Source organism: Benincasa hispida, chromosome 5 (genome assembly GCF_027475165.1).
Source record: "Benincasa hispida cultivar pf3 chromosome 5, pf3_genome.v1.1, whole genome shotgun sequence".
NCBI classification, from domain to species: domain Eukaryota; kingdom Viridiplantae; phylum Streptophyta; class Magnoliopsida; order Cucurbitales; family Cucurbitaceae; genus Benincasa; species Benincasa hispida.
This window is the reverse complement of record NC_143482.1, coordinates 39,900,447-39,917,556: the sequence shown is the minus strand read 5'-3', so window position 1 is coordinate 39,917,556 and position 17,110 is coordinate 39,900,447. Positions and strand designations below refer to the sequence as shown.

Here is a 17,110-nt window from a genome sequence, read left to right as displayed (position 1 = left end):
ACCAGGGATAGGGTGGCGATCGCGAGGGTATCCTCGTCCCATCCCCGTCCTGATTAGGTTTTTAAATATATATGTGTGTATATATATATATATATATATATATTAGGCATTTAACTTTTCACATTGAGTCTAGTTTTTAATTTAGCCCAATCTAAGCGCAACTAAAATGTACAAGACCGAACCAAATATAATTTTAGGGATAAAATTAAAACAAAAAGGTCCAGGGAAACAAAAAGAAAAACGAGGAATGGGTCCTTATAGGGACCCGTTTACTCGATACAAAATCCTCGCGCCGATCACAAATGCAAGTTTCAATTCAACGGCAAAGTCCCTCAAACCAATGCCAATAATGTAAATTCAACTAATGATTGAACAACTTAGCCTTTCAAGGGATGTTTGTTTTCTAGATATCAAAAGAAGCCAGAATCTTTATATATATCTAAAATTGTAATTGTAGATGACTGAAAACATAGACATCTAGCGTATTTAGATAATCACCACGCTTGTTTTTCAAGAATGTTTCCGACATCATAACAAATATTTCACTTATATATTATTTTTGTTTTCTTTCCTCGTATTTTATTCTATTAGAACAAAGTCTCCCATAGTTAAATATGAGACAACCATGTTTCACTTATAGGGATTATGTTAAATGTCAATCTTTCTTAAAATTTTCCTCGTAAGAGATCTATACACATCCCAATTATTCTTTTATGTTTATGCCATTTATTTGTTATTTAAATTGTGTCTTTTGTCAATCTACCATATATATATATCAGGAATTTAACTTTTTGACATTTAGTATAGTTTTTAATTTAGTCCAATATAAGCCCAAAAAAAGTGTACAAACCCGAACAAAATAGAATTTTAGGAAAAAAATTACAACAAAAAATCCCAGGAAAACAAAAGGGAAAACGGGTGGGACCTGTTTCCCTGATATGGAATCCCTGCGCCGATCACGAATGCAAGTTTCGATTCAATGGCAAAGTCCCTCAAACCAATGCCAATAATGTAAATTCAACTAATGATTCTACAACTTAGCCTTTCAAGAGATGTTTGTTTTCTAGGAATCAAGATCAAACAGAATCTTTATATATATATTAAATTATAATTGTAGATGACTGATAATATAGACATCTAGAATATTTAGATAACCACCACGTTTGTTTTTCAAAAATAATTGTAAGAATGTTTCTACATCATAACAAATATTTCACTTATATATTTTTTTGTTTTTTTTCCTCGTGTTTTCATTCTATTAGAACAAAGTCTACCATATTTAAACATGAGACAACCACGTTTGACTTTGAAGGGATTGTGTTAAATGTCAATCTTCCTTTCATATAATTAGATCGTGAAATGAATAACATTTGATCATCACCTAATAAGGTAGCTCTCCTACAACATTGCCAGTAGGACTATAGTTGCATGAGACTAAAGTCCAATTGTTTTTGCATTTAACAGTAGCACAACCCACCAAAAAACTATCCTTCCACACCAATTGTGTATAATGTCGGCACTCGCCTCCCACACATTTGTTGGAGTTATGGTCATAGTACTTCTTCTCATCCGCCCATGCCTTCACGGCAGCCGCTGCCGTCAACTCGCCGTTTACCGTTGCCAAGTTCTCACCATAATGGCTATTGGAGTGCACCATCTCGCAAGTTTTAATCTTTGATCCGATGTAATTTTTAGCGTAAGTTTCAAGTTCTTCGTCCCAAAAAAGGGGTTCAACCCCGACTGTTGCTCGAACCGCATTGTGTGCATCAAGAAAGTCTTGTGGGCTGTTTTGGGCAACGACAATGGGGGTTAGGGTTAGCACAACAATGCAAAGGGCGACGAGAACGGTGGCGAGTGCGATTTTGGACATCTTATTTTTAAGGGTTGATGGAATAAAGGAAGAATGTGAAAGGCACCGTGTGGGAGTATGGACATTATTTGGTGAAGGTTTATTTATAGTGAGAATGAAATAGTTTTTAGATGATGGTTGGCGTTTGAATGCTAAATAAAGAAACAAAAATAGAGGCATCATATGCGCCATGGATTCTAACTATGGATTACCGTTAGGTTAGTTTATTTGTTCTCGAGTTTTTTTTTTCTCTCTTTGTTCTTTTAATATCTGTGTGTATCGGGCAGGATTGCATGCATTTGCATGGATCTCAGACAACGTGTCTACTCCTGCAACATTTGAGTGTGAATAAAATGCATAAGATATATATTGAACTCTAAGTAGACGACCACCTTAAATTGAATTCATTCTCCCTAAATAGATCACTTTTATAATTTAACCCGATGTCCTTTTTTAATTTAAAAACACATATTTTTTGGATATAAATTAATTAAACACTAATTTCTTCATATATGATTTTGTAGTTATATAACGTTAAAATAAATTCGTCAAATATCCTTCTAATTTTTCAACTATTTTTAGGAAAATTACATTGTATGACAAATACATTTTAGGAAACGAAAATCATGACTTTAATTTTTTTGAAATTGTAGGAGTAGCAATTACATAAAAACCATATAACAATCGCATAACAATCACATAGAAATAATATAGTAACCAAATTTTCAGACAGGAGTTTTTTTACATGTTTGCAAAAAAGTAAAACCTAGGGCACACCAAATTTTAAATTTACTTATTTATTTATTATAGTTGCAAATACCCCTCATTTCTAACCATTGTTTCTGTCCCATCTGAGTTTTTAGCATCGTTAAAGTACTCAATTCGTTCAACACAATAGTGTGAGCAAATAAGGGTTTTATCTATATTTAATAATCTTTGATTATTATTATGTTTAGTGAGAGTTCGAAGAATAAAGGATTAGTAGATGCATCAAAATGTCTCAATTTAGTTGGTACATTCCTAATACCTTAACATATCCTAAAACCAAAATCAATGCATGATTAAAAGTGAAATATACAAGAAGATCCATGTAAATTAGAGAGGAGCTCAAAAAAGAGAGATAAAACAACATAATTATCAAGAGGCAAGAGAAAAGACGAGGAGAGACTCCAATCTCTGAGACCTAACATATCCCTTTTCTTAAACACTCTTTCCAAATATATTGAGTAATTTTATATTTTAATGGTCGAATAGTGAATTGTTAATATTATTAGCTTAAGAGTTTTGATTTTTAACTAATAATCTCCTCTACTTTAGTATCATACAGTTCTTTTCAAGTCGTTCAACATTATTTTTAAACAACCAAAATAATATGAGAGGAATAAAATTGTTGAGAGTGTCCCAGGCAAGACTTAAACTCATAGATAGGTCCAAGTCTAAGAAAAAAACTAGGAAGCAACATGGATAAACGTGCATCCCAAAAGAAAAAAGTCAGAACTATGTGGTTTAGGTTGCCTAACCGAGTAAGTAAATATTTACTAATAAAGAAAACCGAACTGCACTAGGTCTGACGCTCTACGACCTTGAGTGTCATAAATTACTGTGATATTGCTAGAGTCACATGTAACCGCAGGGGACTACCAAAGGAATGCACTATAAATAGCCCATTTCAACCACCTCAAAAGAGAAAGGGGTAATTAGTAATCTCCCAAGAAGATCCATTATCTTACTTTTATGTGCTTGACTGAATTATATACTTCATGTACTAACTTAAGCATCGAAGTGTGGTAGGTTCGATACCACACCAATACGAGGATCTTTAACGTAAGTGTACTTGAAAAGCGAGATTAGACTAGTAAAAATAGGTTAAAAGTCAAACCCACGAGAAGCCTGCAATGAGATCGAAACTTGTTGCATAAGAAGGGTAATTAAGATATTTTTATAAAGTTGAATACCCAAACCCAAAGGTACAAATGTTTTTCTTCAATATGATAATGTGTCAACATCCGGTATTGGCATTGGTTCACATGGCTACACTACAAGCCCCATAACTGACAAAGTCTATAAAGATTGCGGCTGCCAATGCAAAGCCATGGTTTTTAATATATAATAACACCTCCCTAGCTTGCCCATGTGAGCGGCCATCACTTTCATAATCTTGTTCCTTTCATTTATCTCCTTATAACATAAGAACATGCATGTCAATGTCTAGACTTTCTTTTAGGGATTTTGATCTTAATATAAACCATATACCCATATTTTATCCATATAATTCATATAAGTCAAAAAGTAAAATGTTTGTGCATTTCATAACAATTTCGTTTAAAAACATGTAAGGAATTCAATCGTTGGTCAAATTCTAAAAACAAAAATTCAGTTTAAAAATTCATTTGGTTTTTGAATTTGTTTTTAAAAATTAAATCTATAGACACTACTTTATCCTCTAAATTTCTTCCTTTATTATCTACCTTTTACCAATGGTTTAAAAAATCAAGCCAAATTTGAAAACTAAAGGCCGTTTGGTAACCATTTCGTTTTTATTTTTTATTTTTGAAAACTAAGCCTATTTTCTTCTCATTTCTTACAATGATTTGCATATCTATGGAGTACAATAGTTGAATTCTTAGCTAAATTCCAAAACAAAAACAAGTTTCTAAAAGCTACTTTTTTTAGTTTTCAAATTTTGGATTGATTTTTTTAAAACCATTGATAAAAGGTAGATCACTAATGAAGAAATTTGGAAGTAAAAGTAATATCAACAGTCTTAATGTTAAAAAATACAAAAAAAAAAAAAAAACAAATGGTTACCAAATAAAGCTTAAAAAAGTAGCTTTTAAAAAGTTGTTTTTGTTTTTGAAATTTAATTAAGAATTCAACCATTATACTTCAGAAAGATACAAATCATGGTAAGAAATAAGGAGAAAATAAAGTGGAAACAAGGAGGAAATAGAGTTAATTTTTAAAAACCAAAAATAAAAAACGAAATGATTACCAAAATGGACCTTAATTTCTTTAAAAGTTAGTTTGGTAGTTGAAAATACTAGTAAAAAACTAGACAACAAAATCAATAATTTTATACGTAGAAATAATATTTATAAATTTAACTTTATAAAACAATATGGTTATGAAATGGAGCGAAAAAAAAAATTCGATCGTATTTGATGTAATTTTTAGTTTCTGAGATTAGAGTAGGTAAAGATCATTGTGTACATATAGACATATTCTTAAACTGGATCATGGAACCTAAACTTTAAGTGAGGAGGAGGTTTAATTTGGGATTGTTTTGACTATTATAATAATAGCTAGCAACTTTCGATAGTTGTAAATATGAAGTACTATAACGATCCTATCTTTTCGTAATCTTTAACTACAGACATTACTACAATGTGCATGCAATTTTACAACTAAAACTAATTGACAATTTAAACTTCAAGTTAATTTTTTCTTAATAAAGAAAACATTATCAGGACCATTTAAAGAAAAGCCAAAACAAATATCTAATTTGGATCCCTAAAAACTTTAATTGAAAAATAACATTACTAAACTCAATAATTCACAGTAAACATTCAAAAACATCTTGAAAACATGACATTGAGTGGAAGCATTAATACTAGACCCATGGCACCATCATCAAATCTCCTTGTCAACCGTTTTGTATGTTCGTACAACATTACCTAAAAAATAAATTTTTAAAAATAATAAATATTGAAAATACTCAATAAGTAACATCAATATTATTGTCAGACTATGCAAACATATGCAAACATGAGTTTGAAATCTTGAAAGTTAGTGGAACCTAAATGTTAGCCAAAACTGACCAAAACTGTGTCATGTGTCGTTCCAAGGTGCTAAGCATGTTATTTGCCATTTCAAGATACTAATGATTGTGTCATGTGACATAAGAGCGCTAATTCTTGTTGTGTTTGGAAGGTCAGTCGTGTCATGTGACATTCTAGAGCACTAGTTGTGTCGGATGTCTGGAATGTTGTGGCCCAAATTAACTATAGTTCTCTTGTTTTGCAAACTTAATCTATTCAGCATAAACGGTATACTTTACTTCAAGACTCAGGAAAGACAATATCCTTTGAGCTTAAAAACTTGAATCGTTTACCTATATGTGAGCTCAATCGAGTAGACGGTACTCTGATGAACTTGATGATAGTTCAATAGTGTAGACGATATTAAAAAGCACTAGACGATCGTGTAGATGATGCTAAGTGGAACTAGATGATCATGTAGACAATGCTAAGAGGAACTAGACGATCGTGTAGACGATACTTAAGAAGAACTAGACGATCGTTGAAGAAGAAAGAATACAAGAAGTTAAGTGGTTCGGCCAAAGGCATACATCCACAGTGTAAAAAGGGAGGGTGTCTTTATTACTTCTTCTTTTAATTTTCTTTTACAGAATGAATGTACTCTCTCTTACTTTGTTATTATTTACCCCTTTTATACAGGTTCTTATTTTTAATGGAAGAAGCTCTTAGTGAGCTGGTGGTTACAACAAAGAAAACAGAAAGAAGAAACCAAGATAAACTGACTACTACTTCTCTTTTTGTTATGGTTCTTTCGTTACAATCTCCACCTTCGTAATCATCTAGTGAACGTTTCCCTTTTTGCTTGTAGAGCTGATTTTGAGCTAACCCATTTCAGGTAACTCGAATCCAGGGAGGTCCAAGCAACAACCAATCTTGCTTTGAGGAATTATCTTGGTCAACATATCAGCCACATTCCATGAGGTGTGTATTTTTACTACCTCTATTTCCCTTTTCTCAGTTTCTTGTCTGATAATGTGGTACTTAATATCGATGTATTTAGTTCATTCTACTGTGAAACTGTTGATATTTAGACAAATAGATACTGCTTTGATGGTCACAATTTATTATCACTTTAGTTTGTATAATGCCCAAATCGTTTAGTAATCCCTTTAGCCATAAACCTTCTTTAATAGCCTTGGCCAGAGCTATAAACTCAGCTTCTGTTGTGGATAGGGCCACAATAGATTGTAGACTTGTTTTACAGCTTATTAGATTGTTTCCACATAGGAAAACATATCCTGATAGTGAGCTTCTCTTATCTAGATCCCCTGCGTAATCAGCATCCACATAACCATACATTTCTTCATTAGAGGAGTCATTTTGTTTGTATATGATTCAAGCTTTATTAGATGATCAAAGTGACCTTAATATCCATTTAATTGCTTCCCAATGATGTTTACCAGGGTTGGACATGTATCTACTGACCAAAATTGTAGCATAGGACAGGTCTGGACTTGTAGAAGTCATTAGATACATAAATGGTCCCACTGCTTGAGAGTAGGGAACAACCTTCATATGGTTAATGTGATCCTCATCTCTGCTTTTTGGACTATTAGCACCTGAAAGTTTAAAATGAGGTGCAAGGGGAGTGACAACAGGCTTAACACCTTATTTTGAATCGTTGTAGTACTTTCTCATAGTAATCAGCTTGACTTACATAAAGTCTGTCTTTCTTTGTAGCTTTGTTGATTTCAATACTAAGAATCCTCCTAGATTACCCTAGGTCTTTCATGTCAAACTCTTTCTTTAGAAGAGTCTTGACTTGTCCTAACACTACCTTGGAGCTTCCAGTTAACAACATGTCATCTACATACAAGAGTAGATATACTAGTCCTTTAAAGATTTTAGTGTTGGTATACACACACCAGTCATAGGAGCTTTTCTTAAATCCCATTTTAGAGATTACCTCATCAAATTTGTCAAACCAATACGTTGGTGACAGCTTGAGCCTCATTTCATCATTCATGACCTCTATCAATTGTCTAGCATCACGGCTGTTAATAGCTTCTTCAAACTGTTGGATTAATTGTTGCTTAATGAAATGGCAGCACTCAAAGCAACACTAACATAGTAAGATTCTAAATACCTTGCAGGGGCATAATGATTCTCCTTATCTTGTCCCTTGCTAAGGAATAGTTTTGTAGGTATTCTTGTGTCTATTCTTGTTCACTAGACACAATTTCACCTGTCTCAACAATGTCTTTCCCTTCAGCTTCTAGGTTCTGAAAAGAAGTAGAAGCTCCCTGTTCATTTTGAGGCTCCACCTCAAACCTTGTACTACTGATCTTAGGCATAGGTGTAGGTTGTTGCTCGGATATCCTGAACATCTCATTTTTTTGTGAACACAACATGTCTACTGTTGATACATCTCTTCTCAATAGGATGCCATAATCGGTATCCTTTCACTCCAGGTGTAGAACCTAGAAATATGAACTTGATAGCCCTAGTTTCTGTTTACCTTGGCTTTGATGCACATACCCTACACTCCCAAATATCTTCAAGTTTTCCAACTTGGGAGGCTTTCCTGTCCATCTTTCTTCTAGTGTTTTCTGCTCAATAGACTGATGTGGACATCTATTTAGGGTGTAGACTGTGTAGGACATTGCCTCTGCCCAATATTTCTCGGGCAAAAAGGCATTTGACAGTGGGCATCTCATTCTTTCAAGCATTGTTCTGTTGAGTCTTTCAGCAACTCCATTTTGTTAAGGTGTATACCTCACTATTTTGTATCTTACAATTCCATTTTCTCTGCAAAACAAGTTAAACTTTTCTCCACAAAACTCTAAGCCATTTTCAGTTCTCAAGTGTTTAATGTGTTTAAAGGTTTGTTTTTCAATCAGGGTTTTCCATTCTTCAAATATCCCAAAAACTTCATCTTTAGTTTTAAGAAAATAAACCCAACTCTTTCTTGAATAATCATCAACAAAAGAAAGAAAATACCTTGCTCCACTTAGTGAAGAAGAGTGAGCTAGACCCCATAGGTCAGAATACACATACTCAAGTATCTCCTTGGTAGTATGTTGTTCTTTACGGAAGCCTTGCCTAGTTGCCTTTCCAAGGATGCAATGCTCACAAAACTTCAAACTGTTTCCAACCCCTTTAGGAAGAATCCCCTATTTGGAAAGAACTTGCAACCCTTTCACACTAATATGGGATAGCCTCTTGTGCGAGAGCTCATCCTCTATAGGACCCTCGTCTGAAGCCACCAAGGCGTCATTTGCACATGTGTAATTGAAGGAAATCGAAAACGAGATTTCCATGAGCAGCAGAACAAGACTATTCTAAATTACAATCATGAATTAACAAATCATTTGCAGTCGACTTCAATACAAGCGGTTATACAATTTACAGAGAAATTATAACATGAAATAACAAATGTACAGAGGGAAAAACTGTACTACCAATGGCAAAAGCGTCTCTACGCTCCGATGCGCACTCTGATCCAACAACAGTAACCACGATCGCTCGATCTACACGATCACAACACTATACGAACACAGCACGAACACTTCGCGTTCGTCCTCAACGATCTCCTTGATCACGAACTCCTCCACAACGATGAATGGACTCCTCCGCAACACAACGAATGGCCTTCAGAAAATCTCGACGGTGTCGAGTTGAGTCTGACACCACCAACAAGGCGATCTTGTTATTCTCAGTGTGAAAATCCAGAGAGTGGGCTCTGTTCGGACTTGGTGTGAGGCAGATGAACGGAGGAAACAATGATCACGTACACGACTAGGCAAGTGGGAGAAGTCAGAGACCTATCGTATAGGTCGATGCCCAATCGTTTAGATAAAACTATGCGATCGTCTAGCAAAAACTATGTGATCGTTTAGCTCTATCGTTTAGCTCTACAGACTCTAGACGATCATTTACCTTGGGTCAGCGATTGTCTAGAAAAGTTATGTGATCGTTTAGTAAATATTGCACGATCGTTTAGCTCGCACCTGTATGATCGTTCAGCTCATCCAGCCGTCATTTAGTAAATCTGTATTTACTTAACGACTTCCGTGAGTTTCTTTTTGCCGAAGAGAAAACTCAAAAACTTTTTCAAACTTTTGTAAAATAACGTTCTTTTTCAAAAATAGGAAACCACTTTCTTTTATACTCATGGTTACCATTATCCAATAACCACCAACTACTCTGGTTATTTCAAAGAAAAAGTATTAATTATCTAATAATTAATATAAATATAAATGATAACCAACTTATCATACTATATTTATAACCTATAGTTTTAATATTTCATCTCATGAAACATATAAACCATAGTTCTTTTTCTATTCCATGGTACTTAATGTAAATCTCATTTACATCAATCCTCTACTAGATGTATCTCATACATCATAGCGATTATATCATAGATAATCAAAATACCTGTTGTTAATTTAAACATTTCAAATCAAGACCAAGAACTGATCCTCAACATGAATCCAAGCTACCAAGGGGACCTCATGGACCTGTAGATACGAAGCTCCAACGGTACGTGAATAATTGACTAAACTCTTTAGTCACGAGATCCACCATCTGTTAACTGCCAAACACTCCACTAAAAATTGATAGCTAAACTCTCCTCACTATATATATATTATGTGTCCATCTTAACAAATCAGCAGTGCGATAACCCTTCACTGATCGCTCGTAAGTACAGCAGGGCCAATAACCGTTATGCCCCTGTAATTACATCTGTCTCCTTAAGTACCACTGATCCCTCTAATGAACATAAATCATAGTCCTACTATTATTGAGTCTTTTATTTCAAAGAGAAGTTGTGGCCACTATGTTCAAGCCCCGGAATCAGCCCTTAAGGGAGCAATCTCTCTACTTATCCTTGCTTTGGGAAAGGAGTGAATTCCATCTTGTGGATTGAGTTTCCAGCTCCCAGATCAGACAAGTCCCTAAAAACGTAGGCATGTTAAGTTAGCAATCTGGCCACTCTCACCCATACTAATCAAAGGACCGCCTTCAAAGACAAGAGTTCACAAAACACTCAAGATTGAGGTCGTGTCACCTATGATCAGTTAGGTGAGATGCAAGTCTCTTATATCAACGGCGTTATATACAGAGTCTAGTTATCTCGTGGTCCAAGTCTTATACAAACTCTTTGTATAGGATACCCCTGCTCCACGTCTCCATATGAATGGTCAGGATCTACCATCTGTAGTAGTTTACAACACTTGCAAAGCTCTACAAAGCGGGTCGTATCCGTAGTGTCACCAGGATCAGGTATTCCATCTTAATCCTTATACTACAGACCGATTTAGGTTATCACTTAGGGCATGATCCACTTGTATATCACATATACATGCTTAAGTTCACACAAGATAACCAAGGAGTTTTGTTTATTGGATACGAGTAAATGCCATAATTAAATAACACTTATTTTATTCATTGAACAATGTGTATCTTTACAAAATAACGAGACTCCGGAAGAATTAGGACATCAATCACAACAATCTCCCACTTGTCCTAATGACTCGAGAGACTAATGTACAATACAATATAAAAATTTACAATATACAATAAACTAGGGCATACCCAGTATCATCTCCCACTTGCCCTAGACAAGATGCGGCATGTCCCGCAGATCCAGACTCTCCAGGTGACCCTCGAACACTTTAGCCGTGAGGGCCTTTGTAAAGGGATCAGCAACGTTGTGCTCCGATGCAGTCTGCTCGACTATCACATCACCGTGACGCACAATCTCCCTGATCAAGTGATAGTTTCGTTCTATGTGCTTACCTTGACAATGACTCTAAGGCTCCTTCGAATTTGCTACAGTCTCGTTGTTATCACAATAAAGAGTGATAGGCAAATCCATATTTAGAACAACTTCCAAATCTGTAAGGAACTTCCTCAGGCAAACAACCTCTTTAACTACTTCACAAGCCGATACGTATTCAGCTTCCATAGTGGAGTCCGTGATGCATCCTTGCTTGATGCTTCGCCAAACTACAGCCCCTCCATTCAACGTAAACACTGACCCCGAAGTCGATTTGCGAGAATCTCGATCGGTCTGAAAGTCAAAGTCTGTGTATCCTGTAAGGATCATATCCTTATCTCCATACACAAGCATGTAGTCCCTCGTTCTCCGAAGATACTTGAGGATCGTCTTGACCGTCGTCCAGTGATCAAATCCTGGATTAGACTGATACCAAATGACAATCCCTACTGCATAGCAAATGTCGGGTCTGGTACACAACATTGCATACATCAAGCTTCCTACAGTAGAAGCATAAGGAATCCATCTAATTTCATCAACTTCTTGAGGTGTCTTAGGACATTGATCTTTTGGAATCCTGTATCCTGTACCTGATCAACATTTGATCAATGTACGATGCTTGAGACAGGGCTAACCGTTTGTTCTTGTCATCTCGAATGATCTGGATCCCGAGAACATACTGGGCCTCACCCAAATCTTTCATTTGGAACTGGGCAGCTAGCCAACTCTTAATGTCAGTCAGATACCCTACATCATTCCCAATGAGTAGGATATCATCCACATACAGTACCAGGAAAGCTACTGAGCTGTTAATGATCTTCTTGCAAACACAAGGCTCATCAACATTCTGGTTAAAGCCAAACGACTTGACAACAGTGTCAAATCTGATGTTCCAAGATCGAGATGCTTGTTTCAGTCCATAAATGGACCTATTAAGCTTGCAAACTCTTTTCTTTTGATTTGGAACTACGAACCCCTCTGGTTGAGTCATATAGATGGTCTCCTCAAGATTATCATTAAGAAAGGTAGTCTTGATGTCCATTTTTCATATTTCATAATCATAAAATGTGGCTATGGATAGAAGAATCCTGATAGACTTAAGCATGACAACAGGTGAGAAAGTTTCCTCATAGTCAACTCCCTCAACCTCGGTATAACCCTTTGCCACAAGTCTAGCCTAAAAGGTTTGTACCTTTCCATTTACACCTCTCTTTCGCTTATAAATCCACTTTCACCCAATAGGTTTGAGCCCATCAGGTGGATCAACAAGCTCCCAGACGTTATTGAAGTACATAGACTCTATTTCCTGGTTAGAGGTAGTCTCAACTCTTGAGCTGGTTGACTAGACGTCCCGACCTCAACAACTCTTATTGATTTGTCGGCTTATTCAACAACTCTTGTTAAACCCTCAGCGGTCACAGTCTCACTAGAGATTTTACATAAAACGAGCTTACTTCATGGCTTATGATCCCTCATGTGATCTTCTTCCAAGAAGATAGCATTAGTGGAAACAAACACTTTGTTCTCACTTGGAATCCTCCTCTCATTTGCTTGAGGTAGCTCACAAAGAGGCAAACCTTCGAACGCGGTTCCAGCTTCTTTGGGTTAGTCGCTAGCACATGTGCCGGAAAGTCCCAAATCCTGAAATGGCGTAAACTACCTTTACGGCCTCTCCATAACTCAATAGGTGTTTCAGAAACACTTTTTGAGGGAACGTTGTTTAGGATATAACATGCAGTCTGTACTGCATTACCCCAAAATGAGTCTGGAAAATGAGCATAACTTATCATAGACCGAACCATGTCCAACAAGGTCCTGTTTCTCCTTTCTGATACACCATTCTGCTAAGGTGTACCAGGGATCGAGAGTTGGGACGTAATCCCATGTTCTATCGTATATTTCTGGAATTGGAGGTTCACATACTCTCCACCACGATCAGATCGTAGTGTTTTTATCTTCTTATATAACAAGTTTTCAACTTCAACCTTATACTCCTTGAACTTGTCAAGGGCTACAGACTTGCGTTGCATTAGGAAGAGATACCCAAACCTTGAATAATCATCTATGAAAGAGATGAAATATTCATACCCACCTCAAGCTCTAACATTCATCGGACCATAGAGGTCTGAATGTACAAGCTCCAAGGCTTCCTTGACTCTATAACCTTATCCAGTAAAAGGTCGTTTGGTCATCTGGCCTTCGAGGCATGATTCACATACCGACAAGGAGTTTTCTTCCAAACTCTTTAGAAGTCCACTTTTCACCAAATTCTCAATCCTATTGAGGTTGATGTGACCTAATCTTAGATGCCTAAGATAGGCGTTTTCCATTGGAGAAACCTTTGATCTTTTAGCTATTGTTGTCGTACTGAACATTTCAGTGTTAAACAAGGCTTTTATGAATAACGGCCTTAGTACATATAAGTTATTTTCCATTGAACCAGAACCAATCTCTATTCCATTATTGAAAATAAACACTTTATTCTCAGAAAATGAGACGGTATAGCCTTGTTCAATGAGACAAGAAACCGAGATTAAGTTCCACTTAATATGATGAACAACAAAAACATTATCCAGTAACAGATAACGTTTCTTGTCAACAAATATCTTCAACCTACCTACAGCAACAGTTGAAACAACCTCACCCTTACCGACTCGAAGAGTCATCTCTCCCTGTAGAAATGTTTGCTAGGAACTAAATCCTTGGTAAGAGAAACTGACATGATTGGTAGCACCTAAATAAGGGATCCAGGCATGTCTCCAAGACCAATAAATCATATTTACTGTCTTGTCTCCTCTTTTGGAGAGTAGTGGGATGGAGGTCGTTTACCACGAAATTCGTTTCACACGATTCTTTCTAGTGTAATACATCGGTCATTTTTAAAAGCTTTAAAGGGAAATACTAACGAGTTGCTGAAAAGAAAAACATATTGACCTACGTTAGGTTTTAAGAAAATACCCATTGTAAAACAAAAACAACATCCAATAAGGTTCTAGCAAAACTAACATGAACCTCGTGTGACATCTAGTTTCATAACGACGCTTCAAAGGTTTAGGACAAAAGCCGCCGAAAGGAGGTCAGTTATCCCTCATCTGAATTAAGAAGATCTCAATCAGTCATTAATACCAAAACAAATCTGGTTCCTATAATGACTAGCCATCATTCATTAACTTACTTAACAATGTCCCGTAAATGTGACCCGCCATTTTAAGACCTAGAGGTCCGTCCCAAAAGGCTAATCCGAAGGGAAAAAATCTGATTGGGGCAAAACCTAAGGCGACCCTATCCATTTATGGAATTTACCTTGATATTGACCAACTACACAAAACCCATCCGAAGGGGGCAGCATCGAAGGTGACTCGAGGGCGTATAGAATGATCTCACGGTGTGAACAATTGACAGAGACCATAGGGCGTGTTGTCACACACCCTTCATCCACTTACTATAAACACTCTCTCCGTTCACCTTGATATTGACTAATGTAAACACCATCCGAAGGGGGATACATCCTAGGGCATCTCAAGGCCAAGCATGAATCTCACGGTGTGAACATATAGGGAGAAACTTGAGTGGAATCATAGACATATCTGATACGCCTCCTCTTCCCACTAAGTATTTTATAACCTAGGATTTAGTTTACTTAGGAAAAACACGGCTAGGGATTTTAACTAAGTGACTTTTAGGTTTTCCCAAGAGTAATTTTTACCTTGGATAGTTGAACAACTTTTGATCTTCATCCATTAAACACTTTAACAGAGTCTTTGACCAAAATGTCGCATGCTTGTTGAAAATCTAACTAATTCACCTTTCCAGGTAGGTTCACAGGTAGGGGTGTTACGTTTCTGTCAACTTAAGAACCCCAGCCTAGCCAGAACCCGCCTTAGACAAAAGGTCCCTTATAGATAGGTTTACAAAGAATTTAATCTTTTATTCCAACCAATTTAATCCTATTAAACCGATTTTAAAAGACTAATCTAGATTACTAAACTCTTTAGAACCATTTGAACCTAGGTCTATCTCAATTCAATTTTAAAACCCTTTTAAAAAAACTTGAGTTCACCCTAAGTTCGCATGCAATTATGAATTATTGATTTTAGGTCTAATTTCCTTTATAATACTTATAAACGGAAACAACCACAATGCTAAGCTAACACATGCAAGGCATTCATAATGCTTATAATCGGCCTAAGTGTCATGCTCAATGCATTGTCCATTCATTGCTACTTCTTTTATATAACACTTATATAAAACAACAATGAAACAAGCAAAGCATGCATAAAAAGCAGGGTTACAGTTATACGAACGACTCAATGAACTCGAACTTTTCGAATTACAGACTCAATTGCAAAGTTAATTTCGTCCAAAAACACATGAGCCTTTACAATTAACACTTTGTAATACCGAAAGCTTTAACAAAAAGACAATTTAAACCCGAAACGTTCATCAAATCTATCCACAAATGCAGAAAACAGTTAACCATAAATGCAGAAGCCCACCGCGACTGTAAAAAACGTTCAATTTAGATCTGTAATTTGGAATATCAGAGAACCTGGCTCTGATACCAATTGAAGGAAATCGAAAACGAGATTTCCAAGAGCAGTGGAACAAAACTATTCCAAACTACAATCATGAATTAACAAATCATTTACAGTCGACTTTAATACAAGCGGTTATACAATTTACAGAGAAATTACAACATGAAACAACAAATGTACAGAGGGGAAAACTGTACTAACAATGGCTGAAGCGTCTCCACGCTCCGATGCACACTCTGATCGAACAACAACAACCACGAGTGCTCGATCTACACGACCGAAACACCGTACGAACACAGCATGAACACTTCGCACTCGTCCTCAACGATCTCCTCGGTCACGAACTCCTACGCAACGACGAATGGACTCCTCCCCAACACCACGAACGGCCTCCAGAAAAACCTCGACAGTGTCGAGTTGAGTCTGACACCACCAACAAGGCGACCTTAGTATTCTTAGTGTGAGAATCTAGAGGGTGGGCTCTGTTCGAACATGGTGTGAGGCAGACGAACGGAGGAAACAACGATTGCGTACACGACTGGGCAAGTGGGAGAAGTCAGAGACCTATCGTATAGGTCGATGCCCAATCGTTTAGATAAAACTATGCGACTGTCTAGCAAAAGCTACGCAATCGTTTAGCTCTATCGTTTAGCTCTACAAACTCTAAACGATCGTTTACTTTGGGCCATTTATTTTAGTAGCCACCAACACCACCTTTGAGTCTTTGTTTATCTCAAAAGTACCTCCAACTCTTCTATATTTACAACCAATGGAGTCAAGCATCCCAATGATAGGAGATTTCTCTTCAAGGTAGGAACTGCCTGACATTCCTAATTAACTTCACTGTACCATCTTGTAGTTTTAAGGATAAAGAGCCAATACCAACTGCCTTACAGGTATTATTATTTCCCATGTAAATCAGTCCTCCATCTCACTTTTTGTAAGTACAAAATCACCCTTTAGATGGTGTCATATGGACTGAACAACCAGAATCTATAGATGGTGTCATATGGACTGAACAACCAAAATCTATAACCCAATCTTGAGTTTCCATGAATTATGCTTGCCACACTATCCAGTTGCTGCCAAGGCATTTGAATACACAATAGAATTCTCCCCTACAACTGCCTCTATATGTTTTCCTTCTTTGTTCTGTTGGTTTAGTTTTCTCTTCAAGACATAA

General features: G+C 36.5%; 1 protein-coding gene across 1 annotated transcript; it reads right to left on the bottom strand.

Moving 5' to 3' along the window:
- Positions 1-1,381: 1,381 nt before the first annotated feature.
- On the bottom strand, positions 1,382-1,905 carry LOC120078568 (pathogenesis-related protein 1B-like). The gene has a single exon (XM_090314231.1). It carries the CDS (start codon positions 1,868-1,870, stop codon positions 1,382-1,384), a length of 489 nt encoding a protein of 162 aa, XP_090170357.1. The 5' UTR covers positions 1,871-1,905.
- Positions 1,906-17,110: the final 15,205 nt, after the last annotated feature.

Coding starts and splice junctions, on each gene's coding strand:
- LOC120078568 (XM_090314231.1), bottom strand. CDS start 1,870: ATGTCCAAAATCGCACTCGCCACCGTTCTCGTCGCCCTTTGCATTGTT.